Source organism: Polypterus senegalus, chromosome 9 (assembly GCF_016835505.1).
Source record: "Polypterus senegalus isolate Bchr_013 chromosome 9, ASM1683550v1, whole genome shotgun sequence".
NCBI classification, from domain to species: Eukaryota; Metazoa; Chordata; class Cladistia; order Polypteriformes; family Polypteridae; genus Polypterus; species Polypterus senegalus.
The window spans coordinates 98,016,402-98,033,833 of record NC_053162.1 but is presented as its reverse complement, the minus strand read 5'-3'; the positions used below and the strand labels follow the sequence as shown (position 1 = coordinate 98,033,833).

At 36.6% G+C, this 17,432-nt stretch overlaps 1 protein-coding gene across 1 annotated transcript in view; it reads left to right on the top strand.

Annotated features, from left to right (window-relative positions):
- utp4 (UTP4 small subunit processome component) overlaps window positions 1-17,432 on the top strand; it is a 71,890-nt gene that overhangs the window by 17,339 nt on the left and 37,119 nt on the right. Inside the window, exons 8-9 of the mRNA XM_039763510.1 lie at window positions 3,300-3,391; window positions 7,656-7,752. Coding sequence (XP_039619444.1) covers window positions 3,300-3,391; window positions 7,656-7,752 — 189 coding nt within the window. The remainder of the gene's footprint in view (window positions 1-3,299; window positions 3,392-7,655; window positions 7,753-17,432) is intronic.

Genomic DNA, 17,432 nt, shown 5'->3' with positions numbered 1-17,432 from the left:
CATGGTTCATTAACTTTGGTCAATGCTCGTGAGGGGTGGGCAGTGTCATGCCTAGGGTATCAAAGAGCTGACCCACAGCTCCAACTATACTAGCAGATGACGTTTCCGGTACTGTAATGCCATGGGAAAACGCGCTTTTGTCAGAAGACAGAAGTAAGAAAAGTCAATAAGTACCGTCAAACATGCAGAATGATTCAATTACAAATGATAGTAATCATTTTGTACAAGTTTGCACAGATTTCTGTTGCGGGTTGCATGCGGCACGTTGACTGCGTATTTAACATGCCTGCTTTACATGCTCTTCAGTCACAGAGGTCTTTCACGTACTGCACAACATACTAAAAATTATTATTTAGCACCTACTATTTAAAGCATTTAAAGCATTAATATCTTGCTTACATTTATTTCACTCTACACATAGAACTTGCAAGACTGAACCTTTACTTCCGGTTCCCAGGCAGCAGAGCTAACCACTGCGCCACCATACTGCACTACTTTAATAATAGTTGTCAACTTACCCATGTTCATTACACGTACACAACCTCACATTCACACACATACCAATAGCAGTCTTATTCTTGAAATAAATTGTCTCCACACATCTTATTATCAAAAGAACATTTTTCCTTGAGACTTGATCAGGGTCTGTAGGAAAGATGTTTTACTCATTTCTAAACATTGTTATAAGCAAAATGACGATGTAATAAATATTACACATATAGTATTCAAGTCTCATTTTACCCTAGGTTTACACAGAACTGGTATATTTGTCAGGTTTTTCAAAATTTGTGTACATATTATCAAACACTTCAAAAATTCTGCTTAATTGTAGAACATTTCAAACAGTAGTCCCATTCACACGTAATTTCTTAAGTCACAGAACAACATTTTAAAACATATGAATAATTCTTTCAAGATGTTCTAATCACTTGCAGCATGTTTCCCCCAACATGTCACCTTATAATAAAGCATCATTTTTCACCTTTCATTCCTTTCATGCATCCTCTTCATCTCTCTTACAACCCCCAGTCACTCGCTTGCACTCTTTCCTCACTTGTGCAACTTCACGGTGAATCTGGTTCTTTTTATTTTAGCCAATCCCCTCATTATATGTTAATAGTATCAGTCAACTTCCTCTCGCATTCTGAACACTTACTGTCACTATTGATAACACCACAACATCTTTGCTTCCTGGACTTTCTTTCAGCCACCAGATATTACTGTGATTATACCATTTAAATACATTCCTTCCCAAATTTAAGATCTGTCTTCTGCTATACATACTTATTACACTTTTTAGTGTTTTTACAGACCTGCAACCTCAATTTACACATGCAATTTCTCGGTCGTAATAGTCGCACATTTATTTTCTTTTAATTTGCTGCGTGTTAAGAAATCTATTTACTTACACACTATGCTTGGCAAAAAAGAAAAAAAAAAGCTTCAGAGAACTTCCTTTATCTTTATTATTTAATTCTCACTTTGCTTGTTAGGACAAACAAACATATAGTCAATTGACGTCAATCACTGATCGTTGCTATGACTTCAAAAGCACAAGCTGCAGTGTCTACTGTACTTAGCCACAGTGAAAACACACAATCACTACACAGAAAACATAAATCTTGAAATGTATAACAATGACAATATTTCCTTTTAATCTAAGCTCTTTTCTTTCTCTTAGAAAACCTGTACAAGTACAAAGAGGACATATAGTTTTATTTTCTCTAAACCCACACACTTTCTCTCTGGACTCATGCATTAATTGTCCTTTAAAACAGAGTTATACTGTAACTTTTTTTAAAAAAAAAAACTTAATCTACATCCCTCCTCTGAGTGATTTATTAATTCTGCCCTCTCTAATTGAATGCTTCATTAACATTTTTGGCACCAAAGCAGACTTTTTCTACACACATTCAACGTTCCTTCTGGAGCCAGCCATGGATAACTTCACCAAAGTGAGATTAGTTTCCTTATAGCAAGCATTCAATTATGTGTTGCTTTCCACTAGCAGGAACATTTCCTGGGTAATCTGTTAATCCAATAGCTGTTACCAAGATGAATCCTGTTCACCCATAGGACAACGGTGCTCTTCTTGAGTAATCTATTATTACAATAGCCCTTACCAAAGGAGCCTAAAGACTTCAGGCTTTCACATCAGAGCAGTATTCAGTAGGTTTTTCACCTGCTCTCCATTCACTCCAGTGGCTCTACCTAGTGTAATTCAGGAAGGCTTCTCCCATCCAGCCAACTCTGGGCCTTTTCCAAACTGATAAGCTCAATAATACTTTACAGCTATAAACTGATGACTCAAGTAATGCACTGGAACAGAATTAAACAGGATTTTTTTTGCCTCTAATTCAGCCCCTCCCTAGGTTAACTGGAAGAATAAACCCACAATAAAGCAGTACTGAAGTACTTTCACCTACTTACTGGGTCCCCCAATATTACACTTCTTTTATATTGGGCAGTAGCATACGGACCTATAAGTACTTACAATAATCCCTCAGTTTGAACCCTCTGTTCTACACGTTCAGTTTTCTTTCTCCAGTTTTTAGTTCTAGGACTCTTACTGTGTCTCCTTTGGCAGGACAAAATCCCTGTAAAACTGCCAGAAAAGCAATTTAATAGCAAAAGTGCTTACCTTTAAAGGGCATCACATTTGTGTCAGTTCTCAGAGCATCGTCTTGCTATCTGGAGACTCAAGCCTCTTCTTTCTCTTACCTGGCTTACCAAATTATGTTGTGGAAAAAACTTTCCTCAGTTTTCAAAGAAGTCATTCATGGTAAGTAGATGAAAAAGAATGATTCTTTATTTGCACAAATATCTTAATCCATGGAGTAAGCAATCAATAATTTTCATCACATCATCTGACTCTTAATATGCAGAATTTTATCATCTTAGCCAATCAACTACAGCCACCAGTTACTTTGTATGCATGTTGATTCTTCCATTATTCTATACATCATTTTGGTAGTAGTGGTGTCCTATGGGTTTTCCAGTTAAACATATCACCGCTTCATAATACGGGTGTTTGGGCTTTCACACTAGTTTCTTCTTGTGTTTTTAAGGGGTGTTAGTAATTAGTTCCTCTAATATAAGGCAACCCCCACATACTCAAGCTTTAATCCAGGTTTACTTAATCCTTTATGCTTTTAATAACCCATTCTTACAACTTCATTTAAGTATGTACTTGTATTAAATTGTAAACATTATCATGTACTGATTGAAGTATTTGATTAAAATCTATATACTTTACTAATCGTCACATAACTTTTTTTATTTATTTATTTTTAAATCAGGTCTGGACACACACCTTGTTTTTCGACCCCTCTTGGATAAAGTGGAAGAAAAGTCATATGACACTGCCTTAAGAAAAGTGACATTTCCACATGTAAGAATGTGTAGTTTTTAAACATTTTTCTTTGGAGCCAATTTCTTTTTTGAATTTACCTCTGGAATCTTTAGAGAAATTTCAGTATTTTGTCACTCTTTTGTAACTATTATTTAAATTCTTCCGTCCATTTCATGAAAACTCTCATATGTAGTTTGTGAATGAGGCAAAAGTCTGTCATAGAGCACACTAACTCAGACTGGGTCAGTTTAGTTGGAGAAAAATGGAATATCCAGATAAAATCAATGTAGACATGGAGAGCTCATGCAAATTACAAATCGACAGTGCCTTGACTTTACTTTGAACTCTGAACTGTAGAGCCTGTATGCCAGCAGAACCAATCACACTGGCCTTATTTAAATTAAAAATGCATGAATTAAATAATATCCATATATCAAATGCAGAGATTTTAACCGGTCCACATGCTACCTTGGGTAGTTTAATGTCTGGTGGTGTTGCATAACCCTAAATGTGCCAGTTCCTAAAATATAATATAATATACAAGAAGAAATATTTGTATATTACAGTTTGGTGTGAGGTGGCCAGAGTTAAGTAACTTTTTAGGCTTGACACTGCAGCGTTGTTACACTGATACAGTATTAGTGGTAGAACTGTTTATACTCTGAATGGTAAATAATGCTTTAAATGAATAATACATATTTAAGTACCAAACTGAGCAATGAGGGATAGGTTACTTTATACATCAGTGCTAAATACCTGTAAGTTTCACTTTCTCAGAAAATATAAATTGCTTTCATTTAATTCGAGAAGGTGTAATTTTATTTATAGTCAACATGTTCAAACTAGTATCTAAAGCAAAATATTTTGGAACATGTTACTAGAGTGGAAATGCATTTATATTTGGCAGTCTGTATTTTTATAAAGTGACTTATAAATTATCAGCTAATAAAGATTTCTTTTGTGTGTGTGTGTATACATATAAATCCCCAATGTATTTAGAATATTTGAAAGACTATAATTATGACAAGTCATGTCAATCCTTTTTCATAAATAATGAAACTTCTTAATTTTGGTTAAAATAAAGATCACAAACATTCAGAGTGTGTGTGTGTTTGCTGATATGTTTGTACTCCTTATAATGAGAATAATAGCTTTGTTCAGGTTTAACCAGTAACGTTCCCAATTATGTACAAAAGAAAATTGACATAATTTGAAGAGATTCTGATTAGTCCTGAATTAAATTGAATGTTTCTGTAGGAATTCCTTGAAAGATTTGTATGTTGCATAGGGCAGACTATATTCCACAAGAGGCCAACTAACGGATTACATTTTTAATTGCAGGCAGCTCCTGGGGGAGGCTGTTTAGGCCAATTGTGACCATAAAAGGAGCTGTAGCAGTTTATGGCAGTGATTGTCCACCTCCTGCATATTACGGCCATTTTATGTATGACATAGGTTACTGAGAATTGAAAGTTTTTCCCTCCTAACAAAACTGGAAAATCCAGTCCTATACGAAAGTTAACAGAACGTACATTGAATCATGTAAAAACTTGTGGAAAATTTCTTATGGTCTGGTATAAACAAGGTAGATGATTTTTTTTTTTTTAGCTTAAGTTCCAAGAAGTGTTTAGTACAAAGTCAGAATAATAATGGAATGAATTGCTTCATATATTAAGATTTTTGATGTTAGGCCTTCAGATATTTACCATAAAACTATAGCTACAAAAGTTTTTTTTTTTTTGGTCTTTCATTGTGACAGTGATCCATAAAAACACAGCCATCTCAACCAAAGAATGCCTTTAAAAAGGAAGATAATTTTCCTCGGGTGACCTAGACAGACCAGGGACCTGTTTTTATAGAAAACTATGTGGACTTGCATAAAAAGGACTGCATAGAATGTATTTGAACTCTTCTGCAAAAATGAGGATATAAAACAGAATGCAGGTGTGATAAGTTGGTAGACACCTTGCTGCTGTAATCAAAGTGAAAGTGGCATCCACCAAGCATAAGTTAAAATAAGTTTGAAATTTTGTGTCAAAGGCATTGAAGGTCTTTAATTTTCTTTTTTATTTTCTTAAATCATTTTAAAAAATGTAAAAGAACTAATGGTATTGGTCTTCATTGAAGGCTTTAAAAGAACAGAAACGACAGAAACTAAAGTTTTATTTGGGTGTATAAACATTTCATATCTACTTATTTTCTTTGTGTTTGTATGTTAGTATGCCAGTTTAATCCTGGATTATAGTCAAAAAATACACGTGTAATGCCACAAAAAGTGCACTCAGACACTTCATTTCGCAAACAAAACAAGTGCACTTTTATTCAAGACTACCTGTATAACCGAAGACAAAAGAAAGCAAGTTACAGTAGGCGATTGATACCACAGCTTGCATGGTGCAATGCTAAGAAGTGCTGCTTTTCATTCCGTGCTATATAAAATCATTACATTCAAATATTAACAGTTCCCACACACCCAAGGACCGTCCTTCCTACATTTACGACACGTGTACTTGTTGCCGTGCACACAACTCTCTGTGCTATGGTTCCTATTACACTGAATGAGCACCTGACACTGTACTTTCTTCCCTGGGGGAAGGTCCCGCATCAGTGAATTTCCAGTTCCAGCATAAATTCACACCCGATCTGACGGTGTTCGTTTTCAAATAATATTGCATTAGTGCGATGATATTTTCACATATATTGTCTCTTTCTTTCAGGTGTGTAATAGAAACCACAGCATAGAGAGTGTGTACATTGCTTCTTACAGGAAAAGCGATGGAAAAAGTGCACTTGAATAAAAGTGCACTTTTGTTATACTTTTACACCAATATATGTTCCTGTGTTTGAACGACACGGGCAGATGGGGAGTGTCTGATGATTGCATATAGCGCCGAAGTTACTGCTCTTTACCATTCTTTCATCTGCATGTCCTGGAGTACAAAAGAAACAGCATACGGCAACATGCGTGGACTGGCAGAAACACTCAATAAAACTGAATAAAAAGAAAAGCAAATGACGGTGAGATACGAAGAAGGCAGCTTTGCCAGCGTTTGTGTGTCAGAACCCGGTAGGGGGGGCATTAGTATGCATCGTGGTACACTGCAGAGCTATAGCGCGTCTTTAGTGAAAACAGCCTTGGCAGATGGGGTTGTATGGATTGATTCTGAACGCGACTGAGAGAATGAAAAGTGAATTTAAAAAGCGAACCTTTACAAGGATCATAAATTGCACCGGCTGTTACAGACTGAAATCAAATGTATGCTTTTATTCTAAGATAGTAAGACTAAGAGCAGTTTACTTCTCAAGCTGAAGGATCGAACTCGTGACCTTTTGATTCCCAAGCGGGAACTGATTCTATTGCACCATGGAGGCAGTTACAATAAAAGGCTGTCAATGTCGCATGTTAAGGCGGCTTTTTGTTTCTGCAGTTATATTTTTGAATAAAAGCGCAATTGTTGTGTTATTCTTGTGAAAATGTTTCTTTGATATTTGGACTTCAGGCTTCATACATTATATAATTTATGCCTACATTTTGTCATCTATTACTAGAATATAAAAAACGTTTCTGTTTTAACAATGTGTTTACACAGATTACTGTGGAAACGGAACAGACATGAAATGCGTGTGTTCCAAATAACGATCTATTATTTCCACTCTAAAATTCCACTTCACACCCAGATACTCAATCAAGGCATGAGCTGGGAGAAGTTTGTGCACATTCTAAATTGGTGGGGGGATGGAATTGCCGGCTGCTCCTGGCTTGTCTTTATCAGCACATTTAGAAGACAAAGGACACTGGCTGAGAGGTGTGAAGGGATTTAAGAAGCGATTTAAGGTGGGACGGAATTACGAGTTTTTTCGTAGGCTCTGGTAATTCTAGTGTTAAACATGTTCAACTACTAGTTTGAGAACATGGTTAAGATTGGTGTTTACAAAGAGCTTCTTTACTCTGAGGAATTTCTAAATAGTTCTTTGACTATGTTTTTCTCCATTTCAGTGCTTTCCATTCCCATTGTGCAGTATTCAGTAATTTGAGTAAAATAACACCGCCAGTTCATATTAATGTACAAGTTTCTGTGACAGTGCTGGATGGCACAGTTCTGCTTGTATTCCTCTGAATGTCAGTTTTTGGGTAAGAATATAGGATTACCCGAATTTTAATGTTTGCCTTTGGTTGGTTAACTTCTTTTGTAATACTTCTTACAGCTGCTATGAAAAAATAAAAACTACCAGATAAGGTTCAATGCATGCATCTGGATTTTTTATGAAAGTGTGTATAAACTTTTTTTAATATATTTTATAGAGAAAATTAGTATGCTGTGCAAAGAAACACAATCTCCTGATGTTTCAGTATCCTGATCAATTGGAAGTGTGGAAGCTGGGAGGCACAGATGTCAAGAGTAAGTAATCCATGAATTCACGTTTCAGTCTTGTACAGTATTGATTTATTAATGATGTTTTCAGCTCAATGTTGAATGACCCAAGTGACAGATATTAGTAAATGTTGTTATTATTTACTATTCCAATGTTACTTTCACTCAATTTAATGTTAGGATGGAAAATGGAAGGAAGGATTGTTCTGCCATTAATTAAAACAAACAGTGGCATAGAAGATTAACCTTCTGTCATGAGCCATTTAACTAGGTACTGCTCTTTATTGTGTGGCTGATTGTTTCCTGTTGTTCCTGGCTGAACTTAAAAAACGTGACTATATGGTGATAAAATACAGTTAGGTCTAGGTGAATTAATTACAGATCCATGTATAAGACAGCATGGTCAAAAGTGATTTTACATTTTGAAGTGTAAACTCAGCAAATTAATTCAGACCACATTTAGAAATTCAGTTCCGCAGTGGGTAACGGTAAAATAAAGAAATTACAGAGGGGAAAAACAGCTGTATAATGTGCACAAGGCAAATAACCCCAGCACTAACCATAGAGTTTATGAGTATGTGTTTAAAAAGCATGTTCAGAATCTTGTGCAGCAGTTAGAGAGAAATGTTTATAGATAAGGCAAAAGATGACCTAAAGAGGTTTTTTCAGTATTTTAGTAGGAAAACAGAAAAGGAAGAAGTGAAGTGTATTAGAAACAGTAATGATAAATTAAAATATACAGACAGAAAAATAGTGAATCTCCAAAATGTTACTCTTTATAAAGTGTTCACATGTGAAGTAGTTAATAACTTTCCAATAGCTATAGTGTTTGAGAAGATTCTTAGTGATATGAAAATTATAGCTGGAGATGTATTATTTAGATTAAAATAGGCTAAAGTTAATCAAATCCTCAGGTGTAGATAATGCTTTTCTAGAGTGCTTAATGAGGTTAGTGAACACCCAAGCACACCAGGCACAAGTGTTGCACATCACACATTTATTTCAGTAGGGAAGTGCTTTTCCCTTGCTCCCCACAGCAGCACAGTACAAAGCACCAAGCACTAATAGCTAGTCTTGACTTTCTCTCTCTCTCTCCTTCCTCCTTCCGCCGCCACTCCTCCACTGGCAAGCTTCATCCTTCTTTTTCCCGACTCTGGCTTCTCGAATGGAGTGGGGCAGCTCCTTTTAAGCAGGAGCTAGGAGTGCTCCAGGTAGTTTATCTCCATTACCTGGAATCACTCCCAGGTATGGTGGTAGTGCACTGTAGGGCTCTGCAGCTCTCCTTGGCAGCCCCCATGGAACCCCAACTCTCTGCATGCCCTGTAAGAATCTGTGGTGCCACAGCCGCCCAGGAGGGCTGCCCCTTAGCGTCCCAGGGAAGTTTGTGCCCTGTGGATACCCTCTCCTTCGGTCCTTCCATGCAGCTGGTGTCTTGGTCAGGTAATGGCCGTGACCACCCGTCACAACATATATAACCACTTAACTCATTTTTCAGAAATCACTGCACATTTGTAAAGATTGGAAGCTAACAAAGTTATCCCATTATATAAACAGGTGATCAGGCAAAAGCTGAACATGTATCTTGAGTAAATTAATGGAATTATGATGGAAAAGACTGAGCATAATGTGTTCAAGAACAGATGTATTAGTTAGTAGTGGTAATTGAACAATGTGGAGTTTGCTTTGCCGTGAGTTTTGCGAAATCACAGAAATGTTTGGAACTCCGCAATCCTCTGTAAAATACATTGAAGTCAATGTTCAAGGAGGAACTGAACTGGTTTTGAGGTGATTGTAATGGTTTAATGGCCTTTTAAGTGCCCCACAGGACTAGGACAGCATCTGCCAGCTATGCTAGACTGATTATGGTGGACAAAAATGTTACCTGAGCTGTGACACAGTTGGGCCAATCACTGTGGCACCAGGCCTCAAGCACCAATAAACTCAGATCGCTAACTGCAGAGTACAACAAATGGACACATGCTGTACTATATATTTGTGTGCGTGTCTTTGTGTGGAAATTTTGCCATTTAAGACTGTTAATGAGTAGTCAGCATGACTTTAGACAGGGAATGTTGTGTTTTACCAGTAGGCTGACGCCTATGAGATAGCGAAAAAAGCACTTGTTACAGTTTTTCTGAAAACCTTTGGTAAGTATACCACATTAAAGATTAGGAATCCAATCAATAGAAGTGGGAAGTCAGAGCACAGTATGTGGATGGATGCATAATTGTCTTAAACACCGAAAGCAAAGGTGTATGGTTCAAGGAAGTTTTTCAGAATTAGGCAGTGTTGAAAGTAGTGTCCCTCAGAGATATGTGCTGTGGCTTCTGCTCTTTTTGATATGCATAAATGTTACGGATAAGAATAAAAATAAGGTGATTAATTTTGCAGGTGATACTAAACTTGGTGAGTGGCATACAGTATAATGTAGAATCTATTGTAGGGAAAACTTGACAGAATGCAGATTTGCTAAATGTTTATTGTCATCATCAAAGAGTAAAATAAAAAAACAGTCAGAAACAAGACAGGCAGATGGCAATTGCTAGCAGTAGATACTTAAAATAGTTTTCAACAAATCCTCCTTGTCAAATTTGCAGGTCGTTTTTATATATCAGATTTGCACAATTAAGTCAAATCAAATGTTACAACAAAGCAACCTCTGACAGACCAGGTTAGCATGAGTATTGGAATCCTTCCTTGCTAGTCCTCCACTTAATACTGGAAAATTATGTTGAAATATAAACTCAGTACTTGTCCTGAATAAAAAGCTGTTTGTAAGCCAAGGTGTGCATCTTTCATTCATGAGTTGAATCATGTAGACTTGATACACTGAAACGTTTCTTACTGGCCATCAAGAGCTTAAATGTTCTTTTTCATTGCTGTAGTAATCATTGCTGTAGTAGTTTGCCTGTGTAAACTTCATTAATTGTAACAAATACAAGCAGAGAATTCCTCTAACTTGTATGAGGTGTGAGAAAAGCAATCAAACAGGGCCAGTAAGGAACATAATATGCAAAGAGAGAGGACAACACAAGACTTATATTTCATTAAAGCTCTGCGTAAAAGTAAAGAATCTATGCTTTATAAAAATGTGTAACATATAAAAATTTCTTTGAAATGTATAAATTTCTTTGAAATACAAAAAATTCATTTGACACGTCACAGCCAGTAAGGCATCTTTGGGGAAACTTCTTATTTGCATAAAACGTGACCAAGTTGCTCCTGAGTAAAATTTGATGGTTTTATCAAGAGGATTTCAGTTACCTTATTGGAGAAAGAGCTACCTGTGTAATAAATACACTTTTGAGTTGCTAACGAAATTTTTTGTTTTATTATTATTTGCTGAGTCAAAACCTTTTGCACGTAAGTGTTGTGATATCGAGTTACAAATATGACAGATAGATGAGGTCTCCAAAATGTTCCACAGACCTGGGGTCTCATGCATAATGCTGTGCATAGAATTCACACTAAAACGTATGTGAGGGCATATGGACAAAAGCGGAAATGTTCGTACACACAAAAAAATCCAGATGCATACATCTGTGTGTTCGCCAACTTCCACGTTCTTCCACTCCGGTCAGTGTGAAAAGTAAAGCACGTGCATGCGCCTGCTGCCGCTCCCCAAACTCCTCCCAGAATTATGCCTCTTTGACTATGAAAATCAATATAAATGGCCCTTAAGCTCAGCGTTCTGTGAAAAGGCAACGGCAAAAGAACCAGGGGAAATAAAAGAATTTCAGCGAATACCATGTGGAGGCAAGAAAAAATGTACTATTTCTTGATTTAAACAGTGGTATAAACAACAAAAGGAAGTTGATCGAGTGACATAGAGTGTCGGAGAAACTCGAAAGCTCAAGTTCACAAAGTGACACAGTGCCCGAAATAAAAAAGAAGTCGGATATCAAAGTCGCACTGAAAAGGCGAGTCTTAGCCCACCGTCTGAGTGTCATTTGAAAGCTTATTAGGGTACAGAGAAAAGAAAAACATTAGGGACACAGTGGGGGGAAAAAAGTTTATTTTGTCATTAAAGTAGAACATCATAAACTTCGACTTAAAATTGTTTAATTTACTAGTTGCTCAAATCCCATCGTAACTAAAGTAGCACATTAAATGCTTTGTTTTGTATGTGCTCTATGTGTGTGAATCATTACGTGCTTATTTTATTTTTTATTTTATTGAACTGACGCAGTGCACAGACAAAAAGCAACAGTTCCAAAGAGTGCTGAACAAAAACCGAATTACACAGTTAAGAAGGCAGCAAAAAAATATGAAGCGTCTGATACATACAAGTATATTTATAAGTGCAGCTACTGCGGAAACTAAGCACACGGTGGAAAAAGTCAATGTCCGCTAAACGAAGACGGTGTAAAAAAAAAACCAGTGCATGCAGTGTGTCACATCTCAGATAAAGAGGAAGACGAGCTGTTTATTGATGCAGTAAGAAACGAATTGATGAATGAAACCTCTTATCTTTACAACGATTGACAAACACGGAATGTAACTTGAACACAACACATCCTACAAATACGACCCTGTTTTAAAGAAATAATAATCAAATCATTGATGACAGCAACACTCAATAACACAAAACAATTACTGTATATTGACAATCATGTTATTTTTAAAATGTTCTCTTTTCGTTTTCATAACTTCTTTAACACACTACTTCTCCGCTGCTAATATATATATATATATATATATATATATATATATATATATATACCCGATCTACATACTCTCAAATAGATAAGCCACACGCGTGCTAATTGTAGAGGCTTAAGCTCTAGCGCCGACATCCGAGGTTGATTCGAGAGGGATGCACTGAGTATGTACACGCGCTTCCCGATTCATTTTACCCTAGCATCTCCTTGGTTTGGGACGTATGAAAAATTATGCGGTTAACGCAGAATCATGTTACGTTATTTTTAAAATGTTTACTTTTCTTAGCACAAGCACAGCTGAGAAGCTTCGATGCATGTACTCCATAACGCGTTAAAAAAATAACGCATTTAATCACCCTTTCAATTCCAAACAAAGGGGAACTTTAGTCAATGCATGATTTCCTGGTACAGTACATCGATTACACTGATGCACACATCACAGCTACAAAAATGTTAAAGTCGGAATAAAGCGCGTTCCTACGACTGATCGGAGCAAAATTTCATTTCAAAAGACTACCCGAGCGAAGCCTTGATAAAAGCATGGTTTTGTGCACACTGAAAAGCAAGCAAAATTAGATGCATTACAGAAAGCGGACTTTGTGGCTCTTACTGTGGATCATTGGACTTCCGTGACCGTTATTAATTCTAATTACAAAATGTTCAATGATCACACTGTTATAGCCTAATGTACAAAATAATTTTGGCTGAGGTTACTCAGAGTTTAAAGATTAAGTTGGTCAAATTACCTTTTATGTTTCTGACTTATTTTTTAAGAAAAACTGCACTTTATGTTGAAATTTTGGTTATTATTATTTAAAGACAATACCATTCTGAAAATGTACTTAAAGTAATTAAACTACCACTTTATTTTTAAGTCTGCCCAATTTTAACCAGGGAGGATATTTTTGTTTCTGTTTTGAATTCAAATGCAGTTTTAAAACCTTTTTTTTTCTTTCAGAAATTAAAACAGCTTGAGTTTACAATATTCATGTCCATATCTATTATTTGATTCTGTCGCCCACTAAAACCCTTTTAAATTAAAAAAAAAAAAAATTGCGATTTGGGGCAAATTTACGTGTGCAATTATATACGTACGATTAATCAAGATTATTTCTTACACAGCCTCTAATTAATTAGATTAATTTTTTTAATCGAGTCCCACCCCTAATATATATATGTAGATTTGTGTGTGTATATATATATATATATATATATATATATATATATATATATATATATATATATATATATATATATATATATATATATATATATATAGGGCTGGGCGATATATCAAAAATTTATCGTTACCGAAATTTATGACTCTCATCGACGTCATTTTGCCCATGTCGGTAAATTCGGTATTTTAAAAAAAGAAAAGGCATGTGCAGGTTGGCGATGTTCATGTCCCTTTAAGACGCTGTGCTACGTTACAGACTTGACGGGTGGAGTCACATGACTCTACTACCTGTAACAAGACGAGACACGGGTGAACAAATGGAGGACGATTTAAATGTTGAAGCAGCAGCGAAGGTAGAGCTGGTGGAGGAGGAAGAGGAGACGCTTGTTAACAAAAAAAATGCATCATCAATCGTTTGGCAACATTTTGGATTCAACAAGGATGATATTGATCAAAAAATTGTTAAATGTAAACTCTGCAAAAGACTGTTGCGTCAAGTCAATGTAACACAACCAACCTCTTCCACCACCTTCAGCACAACCATGTGATTCAATTCAAGACATAAAAAGCTCAAAGCGAGAAGAGATTAGGAGGACCAGCAAAAGCGTCTTCCTCCACCAGGCAGCGGTCAATAACCGAAGCATTTGCTAGTACTCAACTATATGAGCGAACTTCAAAAAGATGGCAAGAAATCACAAATGCTATAGGCTACCACATAGCAAAAGACATGGCTCCTATTGCTACAGTGGAACGCAACGGGTTCAGACACTTCATGAAAATAATTGACAAGAGATACGAACTCCCATCACGAAAATATTTTTCAAAAACTATCATTCCCAGCATGTACAGCACAGAGAGGAAAAAGGTTGCTGCTGAATTGAGATACGTTAAGCGCGTTGCAGCCACATCCGATCTCTGGTCCAGCCGCACAATGGAGCCGTATATTAGTCTCACAGTTCATTACATCGACAACAAATGGGAGCTGCGTGCCAGAGTGCTCGAGACGGCCTATTTTCCATCTGATCACACGGGGGAGATGGTTGGACAGGGGTTGAGAGCGATGCTGTCTGCATGGGACATCAGTGAAGAGGACCTTGTTGCTATAACAACTGACAACGGCCCAAATATTGTGAAAGCTGTCAAGCTCAATAAATGGACACGGGTGCAATGTTTTGGGCACAGGCTGCACCTGGCAGTCGGTAAGTGTGTACATCTTAATATATTTGGGTGGTGACATCTGGTGTGTTTTAAAGTGACTTTAATTCTGTGTGTCATATTCAAAATTGAAAGTATTAATGTTTGAATAATGTTTATATAGGCATAAAAATACTTAAGACTGCTGAGCAGCAGTGTATCCAGAAAGTTTTACAGAAGACTTATTGTGAGCCAGTGTTGATCATGTTGTGCTGTGAAATGTAGCAAAATACATGATTTTTAAAATGTTTTATTACTGTGCCAACCCTTTTAATTTTGTAAATATGGTCTGAGAGGTCTTATTTAATTCTTACTTTATTTTGCTTGCTTTATTTGAGAATTAGACCATGAATTGGGGTGATGTTGGGTGTGAAGATTTGGAGAGATATGCTACCTCAAGGCCTTAGCAGAGATAGGCCTTTGTCCATGATGGCATTACATTTGCACAATCATTGTTTACTTTGTGAATAGCCAATGTGAAACATATTTATTATTAAACTATTTTGTTTACAAGGGATACACATTTTTAGAGAGCATGGTTACATATTGTATCCTACACTTTTATTTTGTTCAGTTAATAAATCTTAACCACTAAAAGTACTTACTACTATTGTCTTCATTTATTTTCAGTGACATTTTACAGTCCTTTAAAGTGGTAATAATATAATTGCAATGAATAGGTCTAGGGGGAATAATATTATCAAAATAACTGGAGGAACTATGCTGCCTGCCACAGCCCCATCAAATGGAAAAAAAAAAAAAAGTTTGTTTTTTTGGCACTTGGGGTGGTTATCGTCCATTTATCGTTATCGAGGTTAACTGCTCAATTTATCGTGATATTGATTTTAGGCCATATCGCCCATGTTTAATATATATATATATATATATATATATATATATACACTAAAAAATACCAGCTTATGGAGAAGTAGTGTGTTAAAGAAGCAATGAAAAGAAAAGGAAACATTTTGAAAATAACGTAACCTGATTGTCAATGTAATTGTTTTGTCACTGTTGTGAGTGATGAGTGTTGTTGTCATATATATATATATATATATATATATATTTTTAGTGATGAGTGAGTGAGTGAGTGAGGGCTTTGCCTTATATCACTAATTCTCCAACTTCCCGTGTGGGTGGAAGGCTGAAATTTGGCAGGTTCATTTCTTACAGCTTCCTTACAAAAGTTGGGCAGGTTTTATATCGAAATTCTACGCGTATTGGTCATAACTGGAAGCAGTTTTTCTCCATTTACTGTAATGGAGATGAGCTTCAACGCCATGGGGCGGAGTTTCGTGTGACATCATCACGCCTCCCACGTAATCACGCAGTACATAGAAAACCAGGAAGACCTCAAAAAGCGCTCAAGAAAACATGCATTATATAATTGAGAAGGCAGCGAAACAATAAGAAGCGGCGAGTGACATATACAACCATATTCATGAGTTCTGCTACTTGAAACAAAGCGATGTAAACCTACACTTTAAATTAGGTTCATGAGACAGGCTGCGCTGGCGTTTGTAATTTAGTGCCTGCCCATATAAGGCCGTCCGTCAGCGGCAATCCAATAGCAAACTGCCATGGGTAAATATTCACGGGTGAAGGACTGTGCTTATGGAGAGGAAGATGAGATGGTCAGGGTGGTGTTTGACACAAACTCAGCGAAACTGCGAGAGAAAGTTTTAAGTGCCAGGACTAAGGTAACATTAAATAAAGCTATGGACATAGCAGGAGATGGCACCAGCACAGCTGGGAACCTTCGATGCATGTACACCGAGTGGCTCACGTGAACTGATGCAGTGCACAGATAAAAGCAACAGTTCCAAAGAGCTGAACAAAACCGAATTACACAATTGAAAAGGCAGCAAAAATATGAAGCGTCTGATAAGCATATTCATAAATGCAGCTACTGTGGAAACAAAGCACACGGTGGAAAAAGTCAATGTCCCGCTAAAGGAAGACAGTGTAAAAAACCCGTGCATGCAGTGTGTCAGGTCTCAGATAAAGAAGAAGACGAGCTGTTTATTGATGCAGTAAGAAACGAATCGATGAATGAAACCTGTCATCTTTACAACGATTGACAAACACGGAATGTAACTTGAACACAACACATCCTACAAATACGAACCTGATTGAAAGAAATAATGATAATCAAATCCTTGATGACAGCAACACTCAGTAACACTCACAAAACAAATACTGTATATTGACAGTCATGTTACGTTATTTTTAAAATGTTCCCTTTTCTTTTTCTACCTTTTTTAACACACTACTTCTCCGCTGCGATACGCGGGTATATATATATGTATATATATATATCCCGCTCTACATACTCGAATAATGGATACTTTATTAAGCCATCAATGATTGTTTTGGTAAAGCCATACTCAGTGTATTCATTAGATGAGCGGTAAAAAGTAAGAGCGAGGGAGGATGACTCATTGAGGCATGCAGGCTGTAGTCTTGCGTCAACTCTATCTGAATTGCGATCACATTTGAAAAATATATCTTTTCAAGTTCTATTTAGTCCATATGTGTCAAACTCAAGGGCGCGGGCCACATCCGCCCGGCGTGTAATTATATCCGCCCCGAGATCATTTTATATACTGTATTATTGTTATTAATGGCCCGGGTATATGAAGCGCTGGTAACACAATAAACTACAGATCCCA